At 36.5% G+C, this 26477-nt stretch overlaps 1 protein-coding gene across 1 annotated transcript; it reads right to left on the bottom strand.

The window, feature by feature from the left end:
- Positions 1-60: 60 nt before the first annotated feature.
- Positions 61-26460, bottom strand: LOC127881657 (kelch domain-containing protein 10-like). The gene is made up of 9 exons (XM_052429744.1): positions 26349-26460; positions 24559-24689; positions 20402-20486; positions 14899-15059; positions 13654-13796; positions 11870-12036; positions 5260-5328; positions 3249-3394; positions 61-1081 (listed from the first exon to the last, which is right to left on the bottom strand). The coding sequence occupies exons 1-9, from the start codon at positions 26413-26415 to the stop codon at positions 875-877; spliced, it is 1176 nt and encodes a 391-aa protein (XP_052285704.1). The 5' UTR covers positions 26416-26460; the 3' UTR covers positions 61-874.
- Between the last annotated feature and the right edge of the window lie 17 nt (positions 26461-26477).

Genomic DNA, 26477 nt, shown 5'->3' with positions numbered 1-26477 from the left:
TATAATTGTTGGTTTTATTATTAAAAACCCAAATACGAAATGTACATTAGGAATCCCAATCATTATGTTCTCTTTATTGTTACTTAAATAAAAAATCATGTAGATAAAAAATAAAATAAACAACTCTTTTTAAGGTAAATGTGCATAAAAGTGCTTCAAATGTTTACATACACACCCCACTTATATACATTTACTTTTTTGTAAACAAAACATAACTACCCTGCAATGATATTTCCATTTGAAACAACAACAAAACCAGTTAAATACAAAAGTCTTTGACAATCACAACAGTGTTACCAGATGACATCAATTAAACCTATGCCTGAACAATACTGCAAGTTGTGAATGGTTTTGGCAGACATCAAAGGTCTTTGAGGGGCAAGTTTCTAGGAAGTTAAAATTGTACATTTGTGACACATCAGCAAGTGGCCATTTGAAATGGCATAAATCAATACTACATTACTGGAAGCTTGCTCTCACTATCAGATAAAGCATCAGGGCTTAGCTCCTTAGAAGATGGGATGTGGGAAAACTATCAAACAATTTAGAAACATTACTGCACTTGATTTATTCGATTTTAAACAGGTGTGAGGAAATAGATTGTGTTTGCTTGAGCTTAAATAGGAGGTTGCCCTACATGTTTTGTTTGTTAATGAATTGACTTGAAGATCCCAGTTATTCAAAAAGACCCGTCCTGGTGACTCTCAATTGGTTTCAAATAGGCGACATTTTTCAAATTTATGCGTACCAATACGCTTGATTAAGCGTTTCCGAGAGCCTTGAAAGACCTGGTTCATATCCTTTATCATCAACAATTCAGCACACAAATCTCAAGATAACAACAAACAACAAGGTGACCACAGTAACACCACTATCATCTGAAGTCGAGCAGTTGTTCTGGTACCCCGGCCTCCCTGAGCCCCTGCACATTGTCCGTTATGGAGGCCGTGTCGAGTCTAGCGCACACCGCGTGCCAACTCATCGCCTGTAGCGACGGCACGGTCAGCCACACTGTCTGAAGGCTGTTTGTCCGCTCAGAGTCTATCTTGGTTACTCCACCAAATATACACAGACAACCTTCCTGAAAAACATGGACACAATCACTTACATTTAAGTTGCTGTCCAGGAAAACAGGGCTTAATGCATGTGCTTAAAACTGTGGTCCCAAATAAGCCTATGCATTCTACACAGACCAATCAGGGCTGACTCTTCCTCTTTGTTTACATTTTTTGTTTAAAAAAAGTCTCATCTTAACAAAAATCCGCCCAGATATCATTCCAAAAAATCTTCTGAACAAGTTTTAAGGGGATTTGACTAAAAATGTGACTTTTGGAGTGTTAACACTGTTTTTACTATAGGTTACAATATACTAAATCTTTTGGGAGTGCAATGCTATACTCTTTAAAAACCAAAACATCATTTATAAGAAGACACAATTTTCTGTGTGGGCACTTGCCATGACTTTATTTTAGAATGTTTCTTTGTGCATGTGGTAGGGAAAACATTGATGTTTAACAGAAATTCACTCATTTGCTTGAAGGTTAAAGACTACATGAGACTTTGTCAGATGGCGGGAAACCCTCATCCACTGGTACGAACCCGGTAAATTGATGGCTGTAAAACAGTGACCGCTGATTCGCATCGAGTTCTTTCTTGCAAAACGCATGACCCCCCTTTTTTATTGTCTAAATCATTGCGGCTTGGAATGCTCTTTAAGAAAAGGTATGGTTATGGGGGTCTCTATGCGCAAAAGTTTGACTTTATTTTTTGTTGAAGTTATTGCTTTTACATTGAATTTGTGTAGGAAATCTTTTGGTATATTGTAACCTATAGCCATATAAAGGAAAATGTCCCACCCCCTGGCTGCCATGTTTTTCATAAGACCAGATTTGTTTAACTCATCCAAGATATCATTTGGACAAATGTTCTGACTAAGTTTCATGAAGATTAGACAATTAATGTGACTACTAGAGTGTTGACACGGTTTTACTATAGCCATATAAGGAAAAATGCCCCACCCCCTGGCGGCCATGTTTTTCAACAGACTGAAACCATTTTCCAACTTATATCATTTGGACAAATAATCTGACCAAGTTTCATGAATATTGGAAAGTAAATGTGGCCTCTAGAGTGTTAACAAGCAAAATGTTGACGACGAGACGAGGGACGGGGCACAACTGACTAAAGGCGATCACAAAAGCTCACATTGTGCTCAGATCACAGGTTAGCTAAGGTGAAATAAAAAGAACCTGTCTATACAAAGTAGATTTATGAGCAATCACAAAAAATTGATTATGTGACTGTTGTTAGAAGATCGCATTTCTGTTACACTATGAATGCAATTACATGCTGGCAATGCGAGTACAAAGGTGTCCATGTGGTGAAGTATGAGAGCCCACTTTAACCAGACAGAGGGATCAAAACATGAAAATGGTTTGCAGTTGAACATCATCTTGATCCTCCCCCTATAAAACTAGTTCTCCTTATACTCCAACTTATCATCATACTTGTTTTACAACAACAACTTCATCATCATAATCACCATCATAATCACCATTATCAATATCATCATGATCAATGTCAGCATTGTTTTCATCACTGTAATGTATTTATCAATCAAGGCCAGAGTTAAAGCAAGCAAATTGGTTCAATTGATAGCCCCCGCCAAAAAGTACTTAGTGACAGACAAACTGACTGAAACACGTCAAACAACACCAATTCTATATCTCTCCGCCTTTGGCAGGGGATAATAACATGATGATAACATACTTGTTGAAAGCTGATTGTGATAAGAATAATTAAACAATGACTTATATTTACTATTTACTAACTAGTCACAGGGCTATAGTAACTGATGTTGAGTGTAACCAATCCACTTAATGTAGAAATCCCACAGGGATCAACCTGTGACTCCTCCATACTTTGAATTCTAAACTTTGTTTTTACATGCTTTTGTTAAAGAATACTTCAGTAGGTGACAACAATGATTTGTTCAAGCAATGCCTACTCAATAGTAACCATCAGCGATTACGAGACAATGTTACAATGAGGGTGAGATTGTTTAAATTCTTCTCTAAACACACTTTGTGAGCCATTCTGTAACGAATTTTTTAATATAAATAAAATTTCATGCAAGCAGATAATATGAGTATTATGGCAAAATGCTGGCAAAATCCAGGTCACAAGGCAGAAACTATTACCCACCACAGCAGTTCCACCGGATGACACTCTCTATGAAGATCACTTACACTGGATATAGCACTGGCATGGAAGTACACTGGCACTGGTAGTCGAAGGCGTGGAGAAATCATGGTCCATTGCAAGCTGGGAAGATTCAATCGCCACAAATATTGCTCGATCTTGGATTCCGACATGCCACCAATCAAATAGATGTCTGAAAATATTCAATATTCAACCATATTTCATTATGGTTCCACAGTATCAGTTGAAATTATTTTTTCTTGTTCATGGCTTTTAACTGAAAAACAATAATGTAACTGGTCCTACTGGTTTCATTATCATCTTCAGGTTGTAAAATTACATGTCCATGTTAACGCAAATAAATAAGAGATGGTATAAACTAAAAATCTTGGATGTCCATAAATGTACAGAAATATCGAGTGCTGGTAACCAAGATAATTATACCGCTCAAAAATGCTGTTAAATTAAACAAGAGGGCCTGAAAGGCCCAAAGTCGCTCATCTGAGAAAACAAGATATTATTGGGACAAATCTTCTGACCATGTTTCACGAAGATCGGAAAATAAATGTGACCTTCGGAGTGTTAACAAGGTTTTACTATAGCCATATAAGGAAAAAAGTCCCGCCCCCTGGCAGCCATGTTTTTCAACCAACCGGCATCATTTTTGAACTCGTCCAAGATATTATCGGGATGAATCTTCTGACCAAGTTTCATGAAGATCGGCCAGTAAATGTGGCCTCTAGAGTGTTAACAAGATTTTACTATAGCCATATAAGGAAAAATGCCCCGCCCCTTGGAAGCCATTTTTCTCAAGCAAACCTTATTATTTCTGAACTCATCTAAGATATCATTGAGACCAATCTTCTGACTAAGTTTCATGAAGATTGGACAATAAATGTGGCCTCTAGAGTGTTAACAAGATTTTACTATAGCCATATATAGCCATATAAAGAAAAATGCCCCACTCCTTGGCAGCCATGTTTTTCAAGCAAAGTTTACCATTTTTGAACTCATCCAAGATATCAGTGGGACAAATCTTCTGACCAAGTTGCATGATGATCGGAAAATAAATGTGACGTTTAGAGTGTTAACAAGTTTTATTATAGCCATATAAGGAAAAATGCCCCGACCCCGCGCTGGCCATGTTTTTCAACCAACCAAGTTTTATGAAGATCAGACAATAAATGTGGCCTCTAGAGTGTTAACAAGATTTTACTATAGCCATAAATAGCCATATAAAGAAAAATGCCCCACTCCTTGGCAGCCATGTTTTTCAAGCAAAGTTTACCATTTTTGAACTCATCCAAGATATCAGTGGGACAAATCTTCTGACCAAGTTGCATGATGATCGGAAAATAAATGTGACGTTTAGAGTGTTAACAAGGTTTTATTATAGCCATATAAGGAAAAATGCCCCGACCCCGCGGTGGCCATGTTTTTCAACCAACCAAGTTTTATGAAGATCAGACAATAAATGTGGCCTCTAGAGTGTTAACAAGATTTTGCTATAGCCATAAATAGCCATATAAGGAAAAATGCCCCGCCCCTTGGCAGCCATGTTTTTCAAGCAAACGTAACCATTTTCGAACTCATCCAAGATATCATTGAAACCAATCATCTGACCAAATTTCATGAAGATTGGACAATAAATGTGGCCTCTAGAGATTCAACAAGGCAAATGTTGATGTCGCAGAACGGACGATGGACAACGGACGACGGACAAAAGGCGATCACAAAAGCTCACCATGAGCACGTTGTGCTCAGGTGAGCTAAAAATAAACAAAAAACTTAGAGTAACCAAAACAAATTATTTTGACCTAAAATGAAGGTGTCCAAAATTTGTAGTTTTAAAAAACTTAGTAATTGGTAAACCAACTGAACCTTTTAAACATATGATATTCCCTGCATTTAAGTACGGAAGTAATGTATTTTCATGTTATGTTTTCAGACTCACAGGTTAATGTTGCGAAATATGGTGGAAAATAAGTTTGATGCTGTGTTAAACACATTCATGAATTGTGGTTTCACTAGAATTTTGAAACTAAAGTCATAACAAACCTGCATTTTCTTGGTTCATGCTATCAACTACAAGGTGACAACTGTGGCATTTCCTGGGGGATGGATACACTGAAAATGAACACATTCACTTGAAATCAATGTAGAAACAGAATTGAAATACAAACCACGTACAAATTAAAAACAAAGGACAAAATTGTCACAAAATCAGGTTTTCAATTCGAAACAAAAAGTCTGATAAAGGGAGACAAATCAACATGTGCATTGTTACCCCCCTTGTGTAAAATTTAATCTATTTTTACTCGTGGCGACCTTGATTTCAATTTGAAAAAAAAAGTCTGATAAAGAGAGACAACTCAAAATCAAAATGTGCATTGTAACTGATTGTTCATAGTTACCCCCCTTGTTTCAAAATCAAAAATATCTTTTTAGTTGTGGCGACCTTGACCTTGGAGATATTGACATAATTCTTTTGCTCGACACACCGTCCAATGATGGTGAACAAATGTGCCAAATGATTTTAAAATCTCACAATGAATGACATAGTTATGGCCCGGACAAGCTCATTTATGGCCATTTTTTACCTTTGAACTCAAATTGTGACCTTGACCTTGGAAATATCAACGTAATTCTTTCGCGCAACGCACCGTCTAATGATGGTAAACAAATGTGCCAAATGATTTTAAAATCTCACAATGAACGACAAAGTTATGGCCCGGACAAGCTTGTTCCGCCCGCCAGCCCGCCCGCAAACATTCGCCAAACTTATAACCAGTTATTTCCTTCGGAAAACCTGGTTAAAGATAATGAGGGGAAGCTTTGAAAACAATATTCAAATAACAAACAAGCATCCGAGTGTAAAAGTAGCCGTAGTGGTGCTTGATCGGATTGTTCAGGATTTAAACCAGGAATAAACTTTGTGCAACATTGTCATACATATCCATCACTCCAACATGTTTTCGGATTATATGCATAAAACTACAAACATTTGGCCAAAATCATAACAAGATAGTTATCCCAATATGTGACGTATGAAATCAAATGCCTATGTAATGTAAAGGTAGAGCTTTGCTTTTACCACAAAAGGAACCAGGTTCAAAGATACCAGGGCAGACAAACTTTTTAGTAAAATAAATTTCTTGCTATTGTTATTATTTTAGACTTTTCCAAATATGATAGTGTGATTAGCAAATACATTAAATAAAATTTAAAAACAAAAAGGCTTAAGGCTTTAGGTTAATTACCTGACTCCTGAAGGAATTGAACAGGGCCGAGATATTAGTAGATCAAATGTTCTTAGCACGATTGAGAAAGTTGGACAAAAAAGGGGACTTCTAGAGCATTCACAATTGCCCCATCCTCTGGCAGCCATGTCTTTTAATGAAAAAGAACACATTTTCTAACTCTGAGAAGAGATAACATTACAACAAATGATCATAAGACTTTACACTACACTACCATTAGGCTGTACATGTAACTCCTAGAGAGTTCACAAGGTTTCACTACAGCCCTGTGGTATAACTGCACAACCCCCTGACAGCCATATTTACAACAAACTGCAAACATTTTCCAACTGGGCCCAGATATAATTCAAACAAGCAATTCGTTGAATTGATATCCCCCGCAAAACAAACTGTTTTTATGGATCGGTGCAAATCCCTTGATATGCAGTACAATCATTAAGTGTAGGGTAATTGTTAATAGGTAATAATTAAGTAAAGGGTAATTGTTTTTATGAATTGCAACTCTCCTCAAAGACATCTACACAACCATGAAGTTTCATGTTGAAATCTTGTAGCTGAGATAAAGCTTTGAAAAGTTACATCACATAAAAACAACAAAGGGTAATAACTCTTACCCGGTAGTTAAGAAAGTGCAGGGTTATGGTTCTTGTGCATGGCACTTCTTCCCATTGATTTCTACACACCCATTAAGTTTTATGTTGAAATGTTGTGTCTTATCTGAGAAATAGCCCTCAAAAGTTTTATCATACAAAAACTACAAAGGGCAATAACTCTTATTCAATGGAGTGAGTTGTTATGGTTCTTAAGAATGGCACTTCTCCTCATTAATATCAATGCACCCATGACGTTTCATGTTGAAATCTTGCGTGGTACATGTATCTGAGATACAGCCCTGAACAAATTCATCATTAAAACAAGAGGGCCTGAAAGGCACAAAGTCGCTCAACTGAGATAACAAGATATTATTGGGACAAATCTTCTGACCAAGTTTCATGAAGATCAAAAAATAAACCTCTAGAGTGTTAACAAGATTTTACTACAGCCATATATGAAAAACGCCCCTCCCCTTGGAAGCCATGTTTTTCAAGCAAACATAATTATTTTCGAACTTATCCAAGATATCATTGAGACCAATCTTCTGACCAAATTTCATGAAGATTGGACACTAAATGTGGCCTCTAGAGTGTTAACAAGGTTTTACTAAAGCCATATATAGCCATATAAGGAAAAATGCCCCGCCCCTGGTGGCCATGTTTTTAAAGCAACAAAAACCATTTTCGAACTCATCCAAGATATCATTGGGACAAATCTTCAGACCAAGTTTCATGATGATTGGAAAATAAATGTGACCTCAAGAGTGTTAACAAGGTCATACATTTCAATATAATTTAAAATAAACGTTAAGAAGAACATGTGTCGAAAAATGCGAAATAAGCCAGATATTTAATTTTGAAATCGAAAATGTCTGTAAAGTCGAATTCGCCAGAATGTATATCATGCATTTACGATGTGAATCTTAATTTAGTTTAATGGTTGTTTTTAAATTCCTGCAGCGATGTCTATTCATACGACACACAAACACTAACTCCGATCCTAATAAAAAGACGAATTCTTCGGTTATTGTAGGAAAATATGTACAAAATATCTTCGTCATCATCGGCTCGGGGCGCTAATTTGTCTTTGCTGCATTTTATGAAATTCGTCTTTAATGTCTTGCCTATTTTGTGTTATTGTAACATGTATTTATCAATATATTACAATTTAACACATATAAAAATCATATAGTCTCGCTTTAATCGTTTGACAAAAGAATGCCATATTGTACAGAATCATCAAACAATAAAAAAACATATTCAAAAATTTGCTATCTTCCAGCACCCGATTGTATAAACAGTTAAACCGGCGGTTAACCACATACCGGCGGTTAAAAGTCGGTAACATGTTGGTTACTGGTCGGTAAGCGTTTGTATAAAATTTGGTTAGTTATACCGATCGGTTAAAACCCAGTTAAAACATACCCTGCTTCCCTAGGTGGGTAAGTACAAGTAACCGAGAGGTAACTTACACAAAATGGCCGCGGAGCGCGACATAATAAAAGCTAACCATCAACGACCTTCAAAATTTCGACGAGTAAACAACAAATTGCAGCGACTGACACTTTATTTGACTTAATTTACAGGGCAATACGATTTCCGACTTCGGACGACGAATTTAAGGGCGCACAGAACTTGTTTTTTATATTCTGTTATGGGTATGCAGTGTGTGATCCGATGCATCAATGGCGCCCATGTTAAAATCATTTCTCCGAGAACAGGGAACAACAAAAGTACAAACAAAAAACAAAACACGTTCGAACTAGTATTATACCTTTAATAATCCTTTAAAATCCATAAATAATCCATTTAATTCAATAATTGATGAGTTTGCATCTAGGGTCTTTGATAATTATTTTAGCATAGTTAAATAAAGACCCTTATGCCATCATATCATTATATTCAAATGAGCACTCAATAAACTTTCTTCTTCGTCACACGCTATGTCATGTACTCTATGTACATTACTGCTGTCAATATAAACCGGAGCAGTTTATCAAATGTGTCGTGTTCTGAGAAAAATGGGCATAATGCATGTGCTTAAAGTGTCATCCCATATTAGCCTGTGCAGTTCGCACAGGCTAATCAGGGATGACACTTTCCGCTTTTATGACATTTTTTGTTAAAATTAAGTCCCTTCTTAGCAAAAATCAATTTTTGGCGTAAAGTGTTGTCCCTGATTAGCCTGTGCGAACTTAACAAGCTAATCTGGGACGAGACTTTACGCACATGCATTATGCCCAGTTTTCTCAGAACACGACACAAATAATAGCCGTTGGTGAACTCGGTTGCATTTGCAGATTTCTGCATACAAAGATATATTTAAACTTGAACAATGTTTTATTTGTCTATAGTAAATTGCCTTATTGTACAAGAAAGTAAGTACCGGTAAGTTTATTGTAAACATAAGCCAAATTAGAAGAATAGTCTAATATGTTACGACGACCATGTATAATTTTTATGTTACATCTAGAACAACTAGAAGAATAGACGTCTTTGTAAGCACTCTCTTGCAGTTTGGTAGCACCAGGGATTCCGCGAAATGATGCAAATCCCGACATCATTATCAATTTGTCCCTGGTCATTTTGATGAACTCATAGTTAAAATTTACACTTTATTTTATTGTGAATTCATTTGTAAATGAATTTGATAAAAAAAAAAACATGTCGCTGTTTATAAGCGTGACACTTCGCGCGAAAATTACGTCATTAGAAAATACATTGTGGGAATGTTTTGGTTAAAGTTACCGGTGGTTAAATTCCACTATGCGCGGTTAGGTTACTTTGCGGTATATCGTGTTTATACAATCGAGTTACCTTGAAGGTTACTATACCTGAATAACCGCAAACTTACCAAGGTTTGAATGTTACCTAGCAGTAACTTTAACCAGCGTTTGTACAATCGGGTGCAGAATGTTAAACTATCATTTATAATTAATTCCACTTTATCTTCTTGTGCTTAAAAAAAAAAATTTTAAAAAGGGAGACAACTCTGTCAATTCAACATTATTTTTCAAAAGCCTTTTGGCAGTTACTTCCCTTGACATACTAAACTAGAGTGTTCACAAGCTGCTTTACTATATAAATATAAGGAAAATGACCCCCAGCGGCCATGCTTTTTTACCGATCCAAACCATTTTCGAACTCAACCGTCATATCCACAAAACACATGTTCTGACCAAATTTCGTGAACACTGGACCAAAAATGTGACTTCTAGAGGGTTCACATGTTTTCACTATATACATATAGAGAAAACTTCCCCGCCCCCTGGTGGCCATGTTTTTTCACCGATCTGGACCATTTTCAAACTCATCCAAGATATCAATGAAACCAGTGATTTGACCAAGTTTCATGATGATTGGGCAAAAATTGTGACTTCAAGAGTGTTCACAAGGTTTCTCTATAGCCATATAAGGAATACTGCCCCGCCCCCCTGGCGGCCATGTTTTTCAACGGACCAGAACCATTTTTGAACTCAACCAACATATCATTTAGACAAACATTTTGACAAAGTTAAATGAAGATTGGGCATCAAATGTGACTTCTACAGTGTTCACAAGGTTGTTGTTTTTTTGACATAGTGACCTAGTTTTTGACCCAGCATGACCCAGTTTAAAACTCAGTCGAGGTATCAATGAGACAAATGTTCTTACCAAGTTTCATGAAGATCAGACAATAAATCGGGCCTCTAGAGTTTTCACAAGGCAAAATGTTGACGACGCACGACGGCGACAGACAAAAGGCGATCACAAAAGCTCACCATGAGCACATTGTGCTCAGGTGAGCTAAAAACAAAGGGCAATAACTCTTTTTAAAGAAAGTGTAGGGTTATGATTTTTGTGCATGACACTTCTCCTCATTGATATCTATACACCTATAAAAATCTTATGTTGATATCTAATACAGTTTCTGAGATATAACCCTTAAAAGCTTTGTGACAGACCGATGGACGGACTGACAGAGGGACACCTTTGGCAGGGAATAACAAATGTGTTGAGCAACTTTCATGATGATTAAACATAAAAGAAAAAATACCCCACTCCGTTGAAGCCATGGTTTTAATTGAACAGGAATTATTTTTTAATTCACCTGAGATATTAGAAGAATTAGTGTTTTGACCAAGTTGCATGGTTATTTTGATTGGAAAAATTGGACTTGGAGAGTGGATGTACAGGAATTTTAACTAAATGTACTAAAATTTTCACTACAAATTTTATTTTTATGGAAATGTGTCCCACTTTGATAATGCTATATACCAAAAAGTACGCCTCTGGGTCACAGACATGATTTATACCTCAAAACCACCTCGTCAGCTTTGTTCCAGGCCACATAACTCAAGAATGCGTGAATCATTCGAGTGAACAAAGTGTCTTGCACATCCACACTTCATGGTAATGACATAACTGATGTTTCAGTTTTATCGCTTGAGAAATGTGAAAGTAGTTTGCTTACAAACATTACAACATTTCTTCAAGCCGACTTGTTGACCAACCAACAGAGCTTCCAAAATGCGTCATCTCAACATCATTTTTAAGGGGTACAGTAATTTAATCAGATAACCCTTTCCCACTCAGAGGCAAAGTGAACATGGCAATGTGCAAACAGCATAAAACCAGAACAGCCTGCGAGTAACTCGCAGTCTGTTCAGGTTTTATGCTGTTTGCTGCTCATCAGAATCTGAGGTTTGGAGATAAAGCCTTAAAAACTTAAATCTTGTAAGAAAGGTCTTAAATAAAATATAACTTTCTAAGGGACTATCATTGCATGAAAACACGTATCTAAGTGGCAAAGGGAAAATTGCATGATTTACTCACCTCCTTTGGGTCTAGATTTTCTATGATAAGGCTTTGTGAGAACTTTTTCCCACCGGTGGCTGACAATATCGAAGGAATCTATTTCGTTGAGGGGGAAGGCAGTGAGCGCTGTCCCCCCGCCAATCATGTACAGCTTATCTTTGAAGTGGACCACCTCATGCCTATATCTGTAACACATAGAAACAATTGGTGTTTGCATGTTTGTTTGTTTGGATAGTTAACCCTTTACCACTTAAATACGTATTTTGACGCATATGTGGTCCCTTAGAAAGTTAAATTTAATTCAAGACTTTGGTTGCTAGATTCAAGTTTTTAAGGCTGCATTTCAGATGCTGATGAGAAGCAAACAGCATTAAACCTGAACAGACTGCGAGTTACTCGCAGGCTGTTCTGGTTTAATGCTGTTTGCACATAGCCATTTTCACTTTGCTTTAAGTTTAAGTTTAATGGACATTCAACATATTCACATTTTTCCTTGTCCCATATTCAACAACCCATTCTTAGACTTAAGAATAAAAAACATCTTTATCTCTATAAATACCTCCTAGTTTGCATACATACATGCTTAAAATTGTGCTTATATTACTTACATATTGTTATCAACGAACCATTATAAAATCAAAGGTGTCAACTGCTATGCTAGACTTATATTGTTATTAACGAACCATTATACAATCGAAGGTGTCAACTGCTATGCTAGACTTGACTTTCCAGGAGTTTTAGCACATTACAGTTTTAACCCTTTGCATGCTGGGAAATTTGTCGTCTGCTAAAATGTTGTCTGCTGAATTTCTAAAATTAGCATTTTCTTCACTTTTTTTTCAAAGAATACTATCAGAATTGCAGAATCCTCTAGCAGAAAAACTTTATTTCATACAATTTGCATGATAAACAAAAAAGTTTTTAAAAAAAAGAAAGAAATTCATCAGTTGAATAATCGGTGCTCTCTTATAATTTAACTTATATATGTTACCGGTTGTTAGGCAGTAGTTTAATGGCGGACGTGGAGAGTATTCAGGGGAGATAATTGGGTAATGACTAAATTCTGGAACGGTCTATAGACTGGGGGACATAAAAATGCGCTCAAATGATTGTTATGTAAATGTTAAAAGTTTGGTTCTCAAATCCCTGAGGAAAATTATGAAATTTGCATTGAATCTAGATGTGGGTTAGCAATTTGGGTTGGTATATTTATTAAACAATGCAAATTTGCTATTTGCCTTCAGTTAAACATTGCAGACATTTAGACACCTACTGAACAGATGGCAACTGTTAACTTTCAAGACAAGACCTTGAGCCATAAGTTAAGAATATTAACTTAACCCGTACCACTACAACTTGTATATTGTTGCTTTTCATATTGATTGATGCTACAAAACTTAACAGAATCTAAACATCAAAAAGACTAACAGTTACCCAGATGGGATTTGAAAAGGGCAGGTTGCTAAAATGTCAAAAGGGCGCTGTCAAATGATCTCATTGGCATGTTTTCAATATAGTATGTGTTATATAAGTGTATATTTCATATAACAAGTTTTTTTATCTACACAATTATTTCTATAAGTTATAAAACAAGTTTCAGTGGGAAAATTTGAATAATTTTATGAAACTCCGAATGACACTTTCTTTATTATTACTACTTTTACTACTACTATTATAATTACAATTACTTGTGATTAAATCAAAACAAGGACATGGTGGAGGTATGAATGCCAAGGGTGGGACCTTGAGGCGGTATGTTGCTGCGCCCCACCGGTAAGGCCTATCAGAAGCACTGGACTAACCTTTCTTCTGGCACGTATGCTGATTTAGGAACGAGAGACTCCCAGGTGAGGTCTGCCAAGTTGAGTCTATTCACGTCCATGTCATACATATACCCACTGGTACCCCCAACCACATACAGGTAACCATCTACACACACCATTGCCTGAAACAAAGATTGTCATCTCAAGAGTGCTGTTCTAGGAAAACTGGGCTTAATGCATGTGCGTATAAGTGTTGTCTCAGATAAGCCTGTGCAGTTCACTCTTTCCGCTTCAATGGTTATTTTTTTGTTTAACCCTTTGCATGCTGGGAAATTTGTCATCTGCTAAAATGTTGTCTGCTGAATTTCTAAAATTAGCATTTTCTTCGATTTTTTTCAAAGAATACTATCAGAATAGCAAACAGTTTGGATCCTGATGAGACGCCACGTTCTGTGGCGTCTCATCTGGATCCAAACTGTTTGCAAAGGCCCTCAAAATTCGGTTCCAGCACTGAAAGAGTTAAAGAAAGTCTCTTCTTAGCAGAAATCCAGTTTAGAGGGAAAGTATAGTTCCTGATAAGCTGTGCAGACTCATAGTTGAGTGATTATAATGTATTGCTGACAAGCCATTCATCCCTGATTGGATGTCATGCAAAATTCAACTTACAAACAGTTCTTTCTCCCCTAAGTAATTTTTTGCTGAATAAATATTACTATTGAAATATTTTGAGAATATTTAATAAAGGGTATTCAGATAGCATTCAAAGATGTTTAATTCTGTTCATCCCCAACCAATCATCGTCATAATAATTCTCTTCAGAAAGAAACAAAAAATGATGCAAAAGGTTTTGAGAAAGCTTGATAAATAACAGATGCAAGACGCGAACATTGTGGGCTTATTGTACTTCACCTTTGATCTGTGTGACCCTGACCTTTGCACAATGAGCACAGGACAAGCATGTGACAGGCATTTTCAACCAAGTACATATTTGTGGTAAGAAAATTGCTTTATAATGTTGCAGACAGAGGAAGCTGTATTATGACCTCTAAGTGTGAACTTGACCTTTGACCTTGGGAGATGGGTGTTGCATGTGACACGCTGTCTCCTCATGATGACCAATTGTAAAAAGTTTTCAAATTGCATTATGAATGACAATACAGTCCAGACGAAATTGGAGGGATATTCTATTGTACACACACATAAACCCACACACATATATAATACAGCTTTCAAAAAGCGGACGTGAAAAAAAAATACTTGGAAAATCTGCGCAAGTCACACTACCTGGCCGTATTTAGGTCTAGGAGCATTGTCTTGGTCTTCTGGAAGGATACATTTCCATTCTAGGGTGTCCAGGTTGAGATCAAACAGTGCATTAGAGTTGGACTGGCCGAATGGTACACCTGATCCCCCCAGGTGAAGGAGGTGTCGATTGATTTTTATCACTGAAACACAGACATCCGTGCTCCAAGAAAACAGCTCACAAAATATTAAACCGGCATAAACAGATTTGATTGTATAAATGAGGAAAAATCAAACAATTACTGCTTGCCACAATTTAGACAAAGAATAGTCCCCTACACCATGTTGCAATACAGGGTCTAGGATAAGTGCCCCCCCGGAGAACTGCCCCCCCAAAGATTTTTCACTGGGCGGAGAACTGCCCCCTCACTTTTTTTATAGGGCGGAGAACTGCCCCCCTGCTGATTAATAAGGGGCGGAGAACTGCCCCCCTGTCAGAATTGATGACCCGGAGAAGTGCCCCCTAATTAAAGAAATTTCGCAGCGATATATAAAGCGAGTATTATAATGACAATAACGCCAGTAACTTTCTTGCTATTATGTATGGAAATTGAGTGAAATTTCAAAAGTAATATAAAGTTGTACAAGTAATAAAAGTTATAAAACGGCAAAAATACCTGCCTCGGCCTGGACGTCGCCATCTTGATAATCACGTGATTTTCGTCAATGTGAACAAAGAAAAACAAATAACAATTTGCTAATAAAAAGTTTTCGCGGCAGAATTATTTGATATTTTCCCCGTAATATTTAAACAAATAACAATTTGCTATTAAAAAGTTTTCGCGGCAGAATTATTTGATATTTTCCCCGTAATAAAAACAAAAAATTAGCATGCAATTTAATCCATCCTTATGCAAGCTGAAAACAATAATTTATTTGTTTGTTTTCGCCAATTACGGATTTGGACGGTTCAATATAATAAACCCGTATGCGGCTTTATTCAAAGCTAACAAGTTCTTAACAATTAAGGTCGGTCCGGTCTACCAATTAAAAGATTAAAAGATCGCTAACGGTAACAAGTTCTCTGTCTGCCTAATTAGCTGCTAATTAAAGCAACTGTTACCGATTTTGTTTGATTGGCATGTCGACATGATCTGCTCAAAATGCAAACTGTTGCCGTAATATGTATAAAATGCAACGTAGACTTTCGATTATCACTATAACCATTGCATCAATTATGGAGTTCATAAGAAGTCAGAGAGGCGCGGCAAAGCTTTGTTATGAAGGGTTCACGTACACGAAGAAAAAGGAGACGAAGTCGACGATGCGATGGGAATGTTCCCAGCGAAGAAGTCAACAGAGCGATACCAGCGGCGTCTGAAGACTTTGTGCGAGCAGGTGGCGAGTGGTGAGAAGAGTGTGAGTCAGTTTTTGAACGTTGTCGGCGGACTTGTGCGATTGAAGTAGTGTTTGAGTGTATTGTTTATGTAAGAATGCATATATGTTTGAACGTATGTATGATTGTAACTGTGAATGTATATATGTATGTATGTATGTATGTATGTATGAATGTATGTTTTGAACGTTTATGTAAGCATGTATATATTTTTTAATGTATGTCTAAATGTATGTATGCATGATTGTAACTGTGAATGTATGTATGCATGTAATGTGTGTATTTATGTATGTATGTATGAATGTATGTTTTGAACGTTTATGTAAGCATGTATATATTTTTTAAATGTATGTCTGAATGTATGTATGTATGATTGTATAGTGAGTGGTGCAGATGCGTACCAAGGGCATTAAACAGTATTATCATATGCCTCTAGACAATTTGTGTTATTCAGTTCGATAAATGGTAATATACTTGCAATGAAATTAAATTGTTACCGGATAAAATGTGTACGGCGATAACGTAAAATTACCCGTAAGTATTGTTTTAACTACGTAACTAATAACTAATATGACACCGGGGGGGCAGTTCTCCGCCCCTACAGATTTGATGGGGGGGCAGATATCCGCCTACTAAATTCTGACAGGGGGGCAGTTCTCCGCCCCTACCGATTTGATGGGGGGGCACCTCTCCGCCACCTTTAAAATAAGGGGGCAGTTCTCCGGGGGGCAGTTCTCCGGGGGGGCGCTTCTCCGGATACCTGCAATACATATGAGCTGTGCTCTGTGAAAAAGGGGTTTAATGCATATGCGTAGTGTCGTCCAAGATTAGACTGTGCAGTCCGCTCAGAGATGACGCTGTCTGCTGTTATGATATTTTTCGTTTCAAGAAAGTCTCTTCTAAGCAAAATTCCAGTTTTCATCAAAGGGGAATAATTTGAGAGAATGGTTTAGAGAAATAGTATATGATAGTACAAACTGAATATACATCTGTGAACAATGTGGTTTTGTAGATTATATTCACATGAAGACTTTTTTATAATTGATGATATAAAACGACTTAACTTTTGTATTTCTTAAAGGTCCAGTGCCGATTTTATAACGAAAAATGCTATTTTATAAATATGTATATTCTAAAACGAGTGGTATCATCAAGAGAAATAGCAAAAAATATTAAAACACTAAAAACGATGATCTTGTTTTCCGTAAACCTCCCGGGTATTTCCGCCACCTATTTTGGCTGTGACGTCACATGCACTCAACGCTCATGACACGGAAACTTGTCCATTGTTATTACGGATCGAAGCGTGAACACTTCGCGCTTTATGTCAACATTGACAAAAAAATATAATAAAACGTGTGCTTTTTCTGTGTGTCAGTTTTGCACGACAATCGTTATTCTACTGTTAGTGTGTGTTTTTTTTCGGGTGCAAAAATCGTGCGGAAAGGGAAACAAGGGTCTATTCGGTTTTGCCAAGGATGATGTTACTCGTAAGAAATAGATTAATAATATATTAAATGCATGTATGTATTAACGGCTTAGTTACAAAAATTAATTACAACCCTGCTCTTATTATTAAGAACAAATAGGTTTATAAGTGGAACAGCGAAATACAAAATGACAAATACATTTTATTTGATAAATAAACAAACAAAGCTACAGCTAAATAACAACAAAGTATCAAACATAACATTCTTGTTCTGATATTGAACTCAAATGAATTACTGTCTGTTACACATATTATAAAAAGCCATTTTAAAATGGAATTGGAATGGTATTACTTAAAATAGTAATATTATTTACAAACATCATCCATTATGTTATATTGAAATATTCAGATAAAAATGTAAATTGAGGAGGGTTTGTGCAAATTGTAATTATTAGTACAATTTATTGATTTCATAAACAATAACAGCTTGGCATTCTCTGTAATGGGTATCCGAACAATCGCTCCCACAGACAATCGATCTGACGCTAAGTTTGACAGGGCGGACGTTCGCTCTTATATAATTTGACACCACGGCCATTGTTTCATACAATTAGATGCAAAACCTTAAAACATAGTATACGCCGATCAAAGGTTAACACCTATAATTAGCCTGTTCTGTTCTTTGTTCTGTTCGGTTAACACCTATAATTAGCCGAAAATTAAATTTACTTTGTGCGTATTATCATAAATACAAGTTGAACAATATTTCAGCTTCTCCAACTTCTCAAACGGTTTATGTAAACAATGTAACGATCTAGAAGATCACTTTCATTTTTTACTCGAATGTCCAGTTTTTGATAGCCTCAGACAACAATGTATACATAGACAATGATTGATTTCTAAGTTTCTTATGTTTCAAGAATTTCCATGGCTACCAGTCAAATTGACCCCAGTTACCATTGTTGTGTATTAGTCCATACAGAGTGTCATGGAGTTTATGGCTATTTGGCTGATGACATGTGACTTATCTATGGATATGTCACAGTTGATTATTGCAGACACAGCATGATTTTAGATAAGAGATTAGCATAACCCCAATAATATCAACAAACAATCATAAAATTTATTACTATCAGACGAGTGGTTAGCTAACCAATGGGTGCAGCTCCATGTCATATAAAAGTCCCACTCTGCCCACTTGGGCCTACACCATGCTATTATTTTGATTATCATGTGATTCTAACGGAAGTTGTATTTATCAATGAATTAATATAATTGTTCACACTTAAACTCTTTTATTATAACTGGAAACAATGTTTTGAATAAAAATTCATGTCATTAGAAATACTAACATTCCTTCCCATTCAGAACCGGTGCAAGTATCCGCTCTATTTGTTTATTATTTACTTGTGCTTTGTGTAACCAAGTCATATTCAACAAGCTTGTACTGTAGAATAACAATCAAAAAATTATTTTTCCCCCAGACACGTGCATGAAACACAGTTATATGTATTTCTAATCCGTGTTCCCAACACGATGGTTATCTTGAGCATTGACAAAATAAACCTCGCTGTCCGAGTCAGAATCATAAAAAATATGACAAACTGTCGCTTAATTCTGACTCATACATGCACGGTTGAACGGAAAAAGATTATTTTCCATTTTCCATCAATTTTTTTAACTAAAGTTTTGAGAGATAATACATCCGTTCGAGAGATAATTCGTCCGAAGCTTTATAGTGCCGGTTCATTATTAAGTGCATGTGACGTCACTCCTGGTTTGAATGAAAATGGCGAGAACATCGTAATGTGTGAAAAATCGCGACTTTGTTCTATTCGTTCTCGCTTATAGCACCGTATTTGAAATGAAGTGAGGTGTGAAATAGTTTAGATATGCACTAAATTCGATAAATAAAGGTGTTTTACGGGATTTTTAAATCGCGGCACGTGAACTTTAAGTACAGGAAAATGGCACAAACACATTTCATACCTTAATTAGCAATGCCAGCATGTTTCAATGCTGTACAGTAAAAAGCATAGGAGAAATCCTTCTGAAAAGTTTCTGTTTATTGAAAGACTGATTGACTGACGGAAAGACAGACAGATAGACTGACCAACGAACAGACCACCCAACCAACTGAAACATCGCAGACAGACGCGCACACATACGGACTGATGTCCATGGTGATTCCAGTATATCCCACTTTACTTTGCAACAGTAGTATAATAAATTTATACTTGCTGAATGTTAACTTGAAATAATAGCTGTGTTTGTGAAACACAATGCCCCCTACTGCGCCGCTTTGAAGCCATATATTTGACCTTTGACCTCGAAGGATGTCATTGACCTTTCACCACTCAAAATGTGCAGCTCCATGAGATACACATGCATGCCCAATATCAAGATGCTATTTTCAATATTGAAAAAGTTATAACCAAGGTTAAAGTTTGTGACACGTACAATGACAGACAGGCAATGAAAGACAGACAGACAGGCCAAAAACAATATACCCCCGATCATTCGATCCCGGGGCATAAAAAAGGTATTTAACTGGTTTCTGGTAGTTACTGGAATTAAAATTGAGACTTTTTTATCTGTCAATTTAACATTGATGCCTGTTTAGAGTAAAGTGCAACCACTTTTTATACTAATGAACAATTAAATATTATTTTGAAGAAGTACTAATGGTCAAGAAAATGAAACCCATGAGTGTCCAGTACCAGTGTGTGAGGCCAAGCCCTCTGGACATTGTCCTGTGGTTGTCAGTTTTCTCCATTTTCCTATTGTGAAGTTGAACTCCAATAACTGAAACATTTAATACAAAGATACATTCAAGACAACATGTTTTAAGTGCTTTACCTTGTTACTTTTAAGTGGGACCTTGATGTTGGAGGTGGGTAGACAGTTGTTACATATGACTTGCATTCCCCATGTTGAACATTTGTAGTTGTTTCAACAGCTTGACCTTTGAGGCAGGAAGACAATAGTTTCATGTGACATGCAGTCCCCATGGTGAACATTTGTGGTTGTTTCAACAGCTTAACCTTGAGGTAGAAATATGAATATGACGTGCGTCACACTGTCTTTTCATGGTGGACATTTGAGACAGGTTACTACGAAATTGCATGATGAATTATTAAGTTACAGTCTGGACAAGCTTTGACCATTGACCTTTAAGTGTGTCCTTGATCTTTAAGGCAGGAAGATGATTGTTTCATGACACATGCTATATCCTAAATGGTAGTAATGTGTGGTAACTAAGTTAAAAAAGTGCACGATGAATGACAATTTATGGTCTTGTTAAGCTGTTTTATGTCTAAATTTGACCTTTGACCACCGAGGCTGACAATTGCCTTTTATGTAGAGAGACAAGTGTTATATGTGACATGCCATCTCCTCATGGTGGTAATTTGCGGCAAGATATCTAAACAATAACATGATGACTAACAAAAGTTACAGATTAGACAAGCTGACTTTCAGTCATATTTGACTCATATGATATTGTTTATTGAAGTGCACACATACAATAATAAAATACTTAACAGATAAAGCAATAGAAATTTATCATAATAAAATATTAAATTTATACAAACAAGAGCTGTCACCATAGGATGACTTATGCCCCCTATAAATGCTTGATAGAAGTTATGAGCTTTTTTCAAACCTAAACACAGATTTCGAAACCTAAACGCGGACCTTTCAAGGTCAAGGTCACAGGGGTCAAAATTTGTGTGCGAATGGAAAGGCCTTGTCCGTATACACATGCATACCAAATACTAAGGTTATATCTCAAGGGACATAGAAGTAATGAGCATTTTTTAAAACCTAAACGCAGTTTATGAAACCTAAACGCTGACCCTAAGTTCAAGGTCAAGGTCACAGGGGTAAAATATTTTGTGCATATGGAAAGGCCTTGTCCATATACGTATGCATACCAAATATGAAGGTTATATCTCAAGGGACATAGAAGTTATGAGCATTTTTCAAAACCTTAACGCAGATTTTGAAACCTAAAGGCGGACCCTAAGTTCAAGGTCAAGGTCACAGGGGTCAAAATTTGTGTGCGTATGGAAAGGCCTTATCCATATACACATGCATATGTTTCATGATCCTAGGCATAAGCGTTCTTCAGTTATCATCCGGAAACCATTTTACTATTTCGGGTCACCGTGACCTTGACCTTTGACCTAGTGACCTGAAAATCAATAGGGCTCATCTGCGAGTCATGATCAATGTACCTATGAAGTTCCATGATCCTAGGCATGAGCGTTCTTGAGTTATCATCCGGAAACCATTTTACTATTTCGGGTCACCGTGACCTTGACCTTTGACCTAGTGACCTCAAAATCAATAGGGGTCATCTTCCAGCCATTATCAATCTACCTACGAAGTTTCATGATCCTAGGCATAAGCGTTCTTGAGTTATCATCCCGAAACCATTTTACTCTTTCAGGTCACCGTGACCTTGACCTTTGACAAAGTGACCTGAAAATCAATAGGGGTCAACTGCTAGTCATGATCAATCTACCTATCAAGTTTCATGATCCTAGGCATAAGCGTTCTTGAGTTATCATCCGGAAACCATTTTACTATTTCGGGTCACTGTGACCTTGACCTTTGACCAAGTTACCTGAAAATCAAATAGGGTCATCTGCGAGTCATGATCAATCTACCTATCAAGTTTCATGATCCTAGGCCGAAGCGTTCTTGAGTTATCATCCAGAAACCATTTTACTATTTCGGGTCACCGTAACCTTGACATTTGACCTAGTGACCTCAAAATCAATAGGGGTCATCTGCGAGTCATGATCAATGTACCTACGAAGTTTCATGATCCTAGGCCCAAGCGTTCTTGAGTTATCATCCGGAAACCACCTGGTGGACGGACCGACCGACAGACCGACATGTGCAAAGCAATATACCACCTCTTCTTCGTAGGGGGGCATAAAAAAATATACATAGCAAGTATAACAAGACTATTGCTAAGCAATATAAGTCCCCTAACAGTGAAACTCCACCATTTTCAGCAATATTTCTATTTGTTGCCATAGCAACCAGAATTCGTGACATAGGAACAAAATGAAATGACATGCATAATCTCCATATTGCCAAGTTTCATGAAAAAATATGAAGAACATTTAAAGTTATCGCTGGATCCAGATAAGTGTGACAGACTTACGCACAGAGCGAAAACCATAAGTCCCCTCCGGTTTCACCGGTAAAGAACAAAAACAGAATGGCCTAAGTGCGGAACACTACCTCTATAACAACCAAATTTGAGATAAAAAAATGCCATGGTATCTGCATGTCTACTGTAGTGTCGAACACTGCAAGAATTCTGGTTGCTTAACCAGGTAATTTTTTCATCCAGAGGAACGACTCGAGAGTCTAAATTTGCCTAGGGGTTTAATTTTTTTATTGAACTCATATTAATATGTTCAAACTAAATACCACTGGAACAATAATGGAGCGGCCCTCTGGGATAACGGGGCTTAATTCATGTGTGTATTTATTATGCAGCTTGCACAGGCTAATCAGGGCCAACACTATCTTCCTTGACTAGATTTTTACTAAAAAGAGACCATCTTAAAACAAAAAGTCTACAGGCATATTTGGGACAACACTTTATGCACATACATACTGTTTCCCCACTGCAATGCTCACAGTGATTTTTTTTGCTGTTTTTTGTTACAGCCTTTGCCATTTGGATTGGGAAAAATAGCGCGATAAACCATGAAATTGGGAAAAATAGCGCAATAAACCATGAAATTGGGAAACATTAAAAATATGATAATAAGAACAGAATTAAAATTATTAAAGAATGTTTGACAGCATTTTTATATTATAAAGTGCTTATTTAATGTGTTCTTACAATGAAGACAATGAAGAAAATGTTAAGTTAATATCCTTCCACATTCATATTGAACTTGCAATAATCAATATAGATTCTTAAATATACCATTTAATCATAACCTCTTCAACAGTAAGAATTTAATTCAGTATTTTTTTTAATTTAATATCATATGGTGAAAATATTAACAAATATTTAAAAAAAATAACGCTTTAGTGGTCTTGCTATGTCAATGATGTATTAAATGGAGTTAAAATAATTTATTTCATTTCTTTACCTTTCAACATCTTGCACTTGACATCCTCCGTTCAATGCTATTTCAGTAAACTGTAAAGCGTGACAAACATAATAAAGCAGAATTTTCATATGAATCTGATTATACACAGATCCACTAACATATAAATCATATCATGTTTGTCTCTTTCCATTTTCGAACGATACTCATCTTAAATGCATTAACTTTGTGAGTCCCGGTAGACTAACTCCAATTTCCCAACACTGATTTCCGTAATGCACATTCACTGTGAAGATTTCTAATAAATATTTGTTGTTTTTATCTCAAACGTTGTATTTTGCGTTAATGGACACACACAATAAATTATTCCGTAATAACCATATGATATCCGTTGTTAATTTGAATGTTATTTATCATTTTCACCGCTCATCTCAAATTTCTCGTCTGCTTGCTGCCATCTTGGACGTGTGCAAAAACAGGCTTTAACAATTGGGATACATCGACTACCATCGGTATCCTCCGCAATATAGACAGAGATGTGGATAGCAACGTAAAATCGTATTCGGCTAAACTCGCGAACAATACGTAAGCTCAATCTGCACTCGTTTGAAATAATTGCTAAATTACATTGTAATCTTATTGGCTTTATTGGGAAAATTTTGTCTTTTTTTGGGAAATTTTAATCAAATTTTTGGGAAAAAAACGTCTTTCTTTGCAATTGGGAAGCACCCGAATATCCGCTGTAATTTTGGGCAAAAAAAATCATTGGCTCAATTTAAAATAAGTGCCACCTCTCTTAGCAATGGAAACCGTGTGTGTTCATCATTCTCCCGTTCCCACAAGTCAGCGTTGTAACCTCCCCAACTGTACAGGCAATGTCGGTCCAGTACAATCCTGTGACCACTGCGGGGTAAAATCTCATCTGAAATGCATGCAGATTATTTTGCTGGGTCATTCAAATGTAGAGATGTGAAGACATGAACTTTCATGGTCATATTTTTCTTTTAACCTCTAAAAATTTTGATCTTGACACTTGAGGCAAAGAGACGAGTGTCAGGCGTGACCCACTGACATATCATAGTGGTCATTTAAATAATGCATGATAAATGACATGGTAATGGTCAGGAGAAGTTGTTTTATGACCCATACAACAGGGGTGTGATTGAGGCAAAGTCAGAGGGGAGGAAAATTCTGTCGACTAATTTTAACCACGCGAATGGCGCGCATAACGTGATGACAAACCTGAAAAAACATTAAAATAAACAGCTTCTTGAACTTCATAACAATATTTCTTTATAAAAAAACTGTTAAACTTCACATTTAACATACTGAGGATGCAAAGTAAACAGTTAAGTAAGTATTATTTGTGATCAATAGCAGCAGTTTTTCAATGTATTGAATTACAGTTAATGGACTAAATATAAACAAACACACTTGAGTGTTCTTCTTGTGTTAATGATGTATTAACTGAGTTAAATTAATATATTTAATTTGTTTACCTTTCAATATCTTACATTTCACATCTTCACTCAGTTCAACGCTATTTAAGTTAACTGAACAGCGTGACAAATATAATAAAGCAGAATATGCATATGAATTTGATTATACACAGACCCACAGACATATAAATCAAATCATGTTTGTCTATTTCTATGTTCGAACGATATTCTTCTAAATTGTTTTACTTCGGGAGTAGACTGAACTCCAATTTGCAAACACTGGTTTCCGTGACACAAATTCAGTGGGTACATTTCTTAACAAAATATGTGTTGCTTGCATCTAAAACGTATTCTTTATTTTTACAAACACATTTCATTATTCCTATCAGACTAGGTGATGTCCGTCGTTTATTCGATTGCTATTTGTCATTTCAATAATCTTAATTTTCTCTTCACAACGGCGCCATTTGCAAACAAATCAGCTGAGCGCATTTAAAAAACGATTTTAATTGGAAGATTGGGAAACGACAGCCAATTATATCGCTCGTTTTAACAATGCTTAGGCAGAATCTACCAGTGTAAAATGCGGAGAGATTTTGCAGGCCGCGGATATTTCGGACCGCTTATGAAATACGTCCGCGGACTCGGTGGTAGCCCCTCTCCCCCACATTTTTTTAAACAAATTTACGCGAACCTCAGAAGTGACCTCCGGGACAAACCGATCCGCGGAAATCCGCGGATCCGCGGAAAAATCACACCCCTGTACAAGTGACTTTGACTTTTTGATGAGGTAAATAATGTTACACACACAAACATACACTTGATGTCTATGAGCTTTGTGCGGTCTCTTTAAGGAGGCATGTGAACCAGCTTCAGACTCAGTCTAGAAATTGTCAACATAACAATTTTAATTAAGATTCCCTGTGGACTCTCAGCACAAGGACCTTAAAGAAAAATACTCTACATACAACATAATTCGAAAAGAAGTTACGAAAAACTAGCTAATACGAATAGCTCAAATTGTCCGGAAAATTAACTGTCCGGAAAATACTTGATACTTTGACCTTTCTCGTACTGTAAAAAGGCGTCTTCATAAAGATATTCAAATATATATTTGAACTGCTAAATCTTAATATTTGTACCATTATCAAAGTTTATAACAGAAAACGAATGTGGCTGTCCAGCATTTGGACTCGGAATCAAGTTCATTTTTCTTGTCGTTACAAGATGCGACTTTTACAAATTCTATTTTACAAGGTTACATGTCACGA

This window comes from Dreissena polymorpha, chromosome 5, assembly GCF_020536995.1.
Source record: "Dreissena polymorpha isolate Duluth1 chromosome 5, UMN_Dpol_1.0, whole genome shotgun sequence".
In the NCBI taxonomy this organism is placed as follows: domain Eukaryota; kingdom Metazoa; phylum Mollusca; class Bivalvia; order Myida; family Dreissenidae; genus Dreissena; species Dreissena polymorpha.
Note: the sequence above shows the minus strand (reverse complement) of the source record. Positions and strands in the feature narration are given on the sequence as shown.

What these genes read in the sequence shown, in the direction of transcription:
- LOC127881657 (XM_052429744.1), bottom strand. Translation starts at nt 26,415, where the DNA reads ATGAACTTGATTCCGAGTCCAAATGCTGGACAGCCACATTCGTTTTCT. An exon ending in CTAGACCTAAATACGGCCAG is followed by an intron (nt 13,797 to 14,898) that starts GTAGTGTGACTT and finishes TCTTTGTTTCAG; the next exon opens with GCAATGGTGTGTGTAGATGG. An exon ending in ATGCCAGTGCTATATCCAGT is followed by an intron (nt 1,082 to 3,248) that starts GTAAGTGATCTT and finishes CATGTTTTTCAG; the next exon opens with GAAGGTTGTCTGTGTATATT.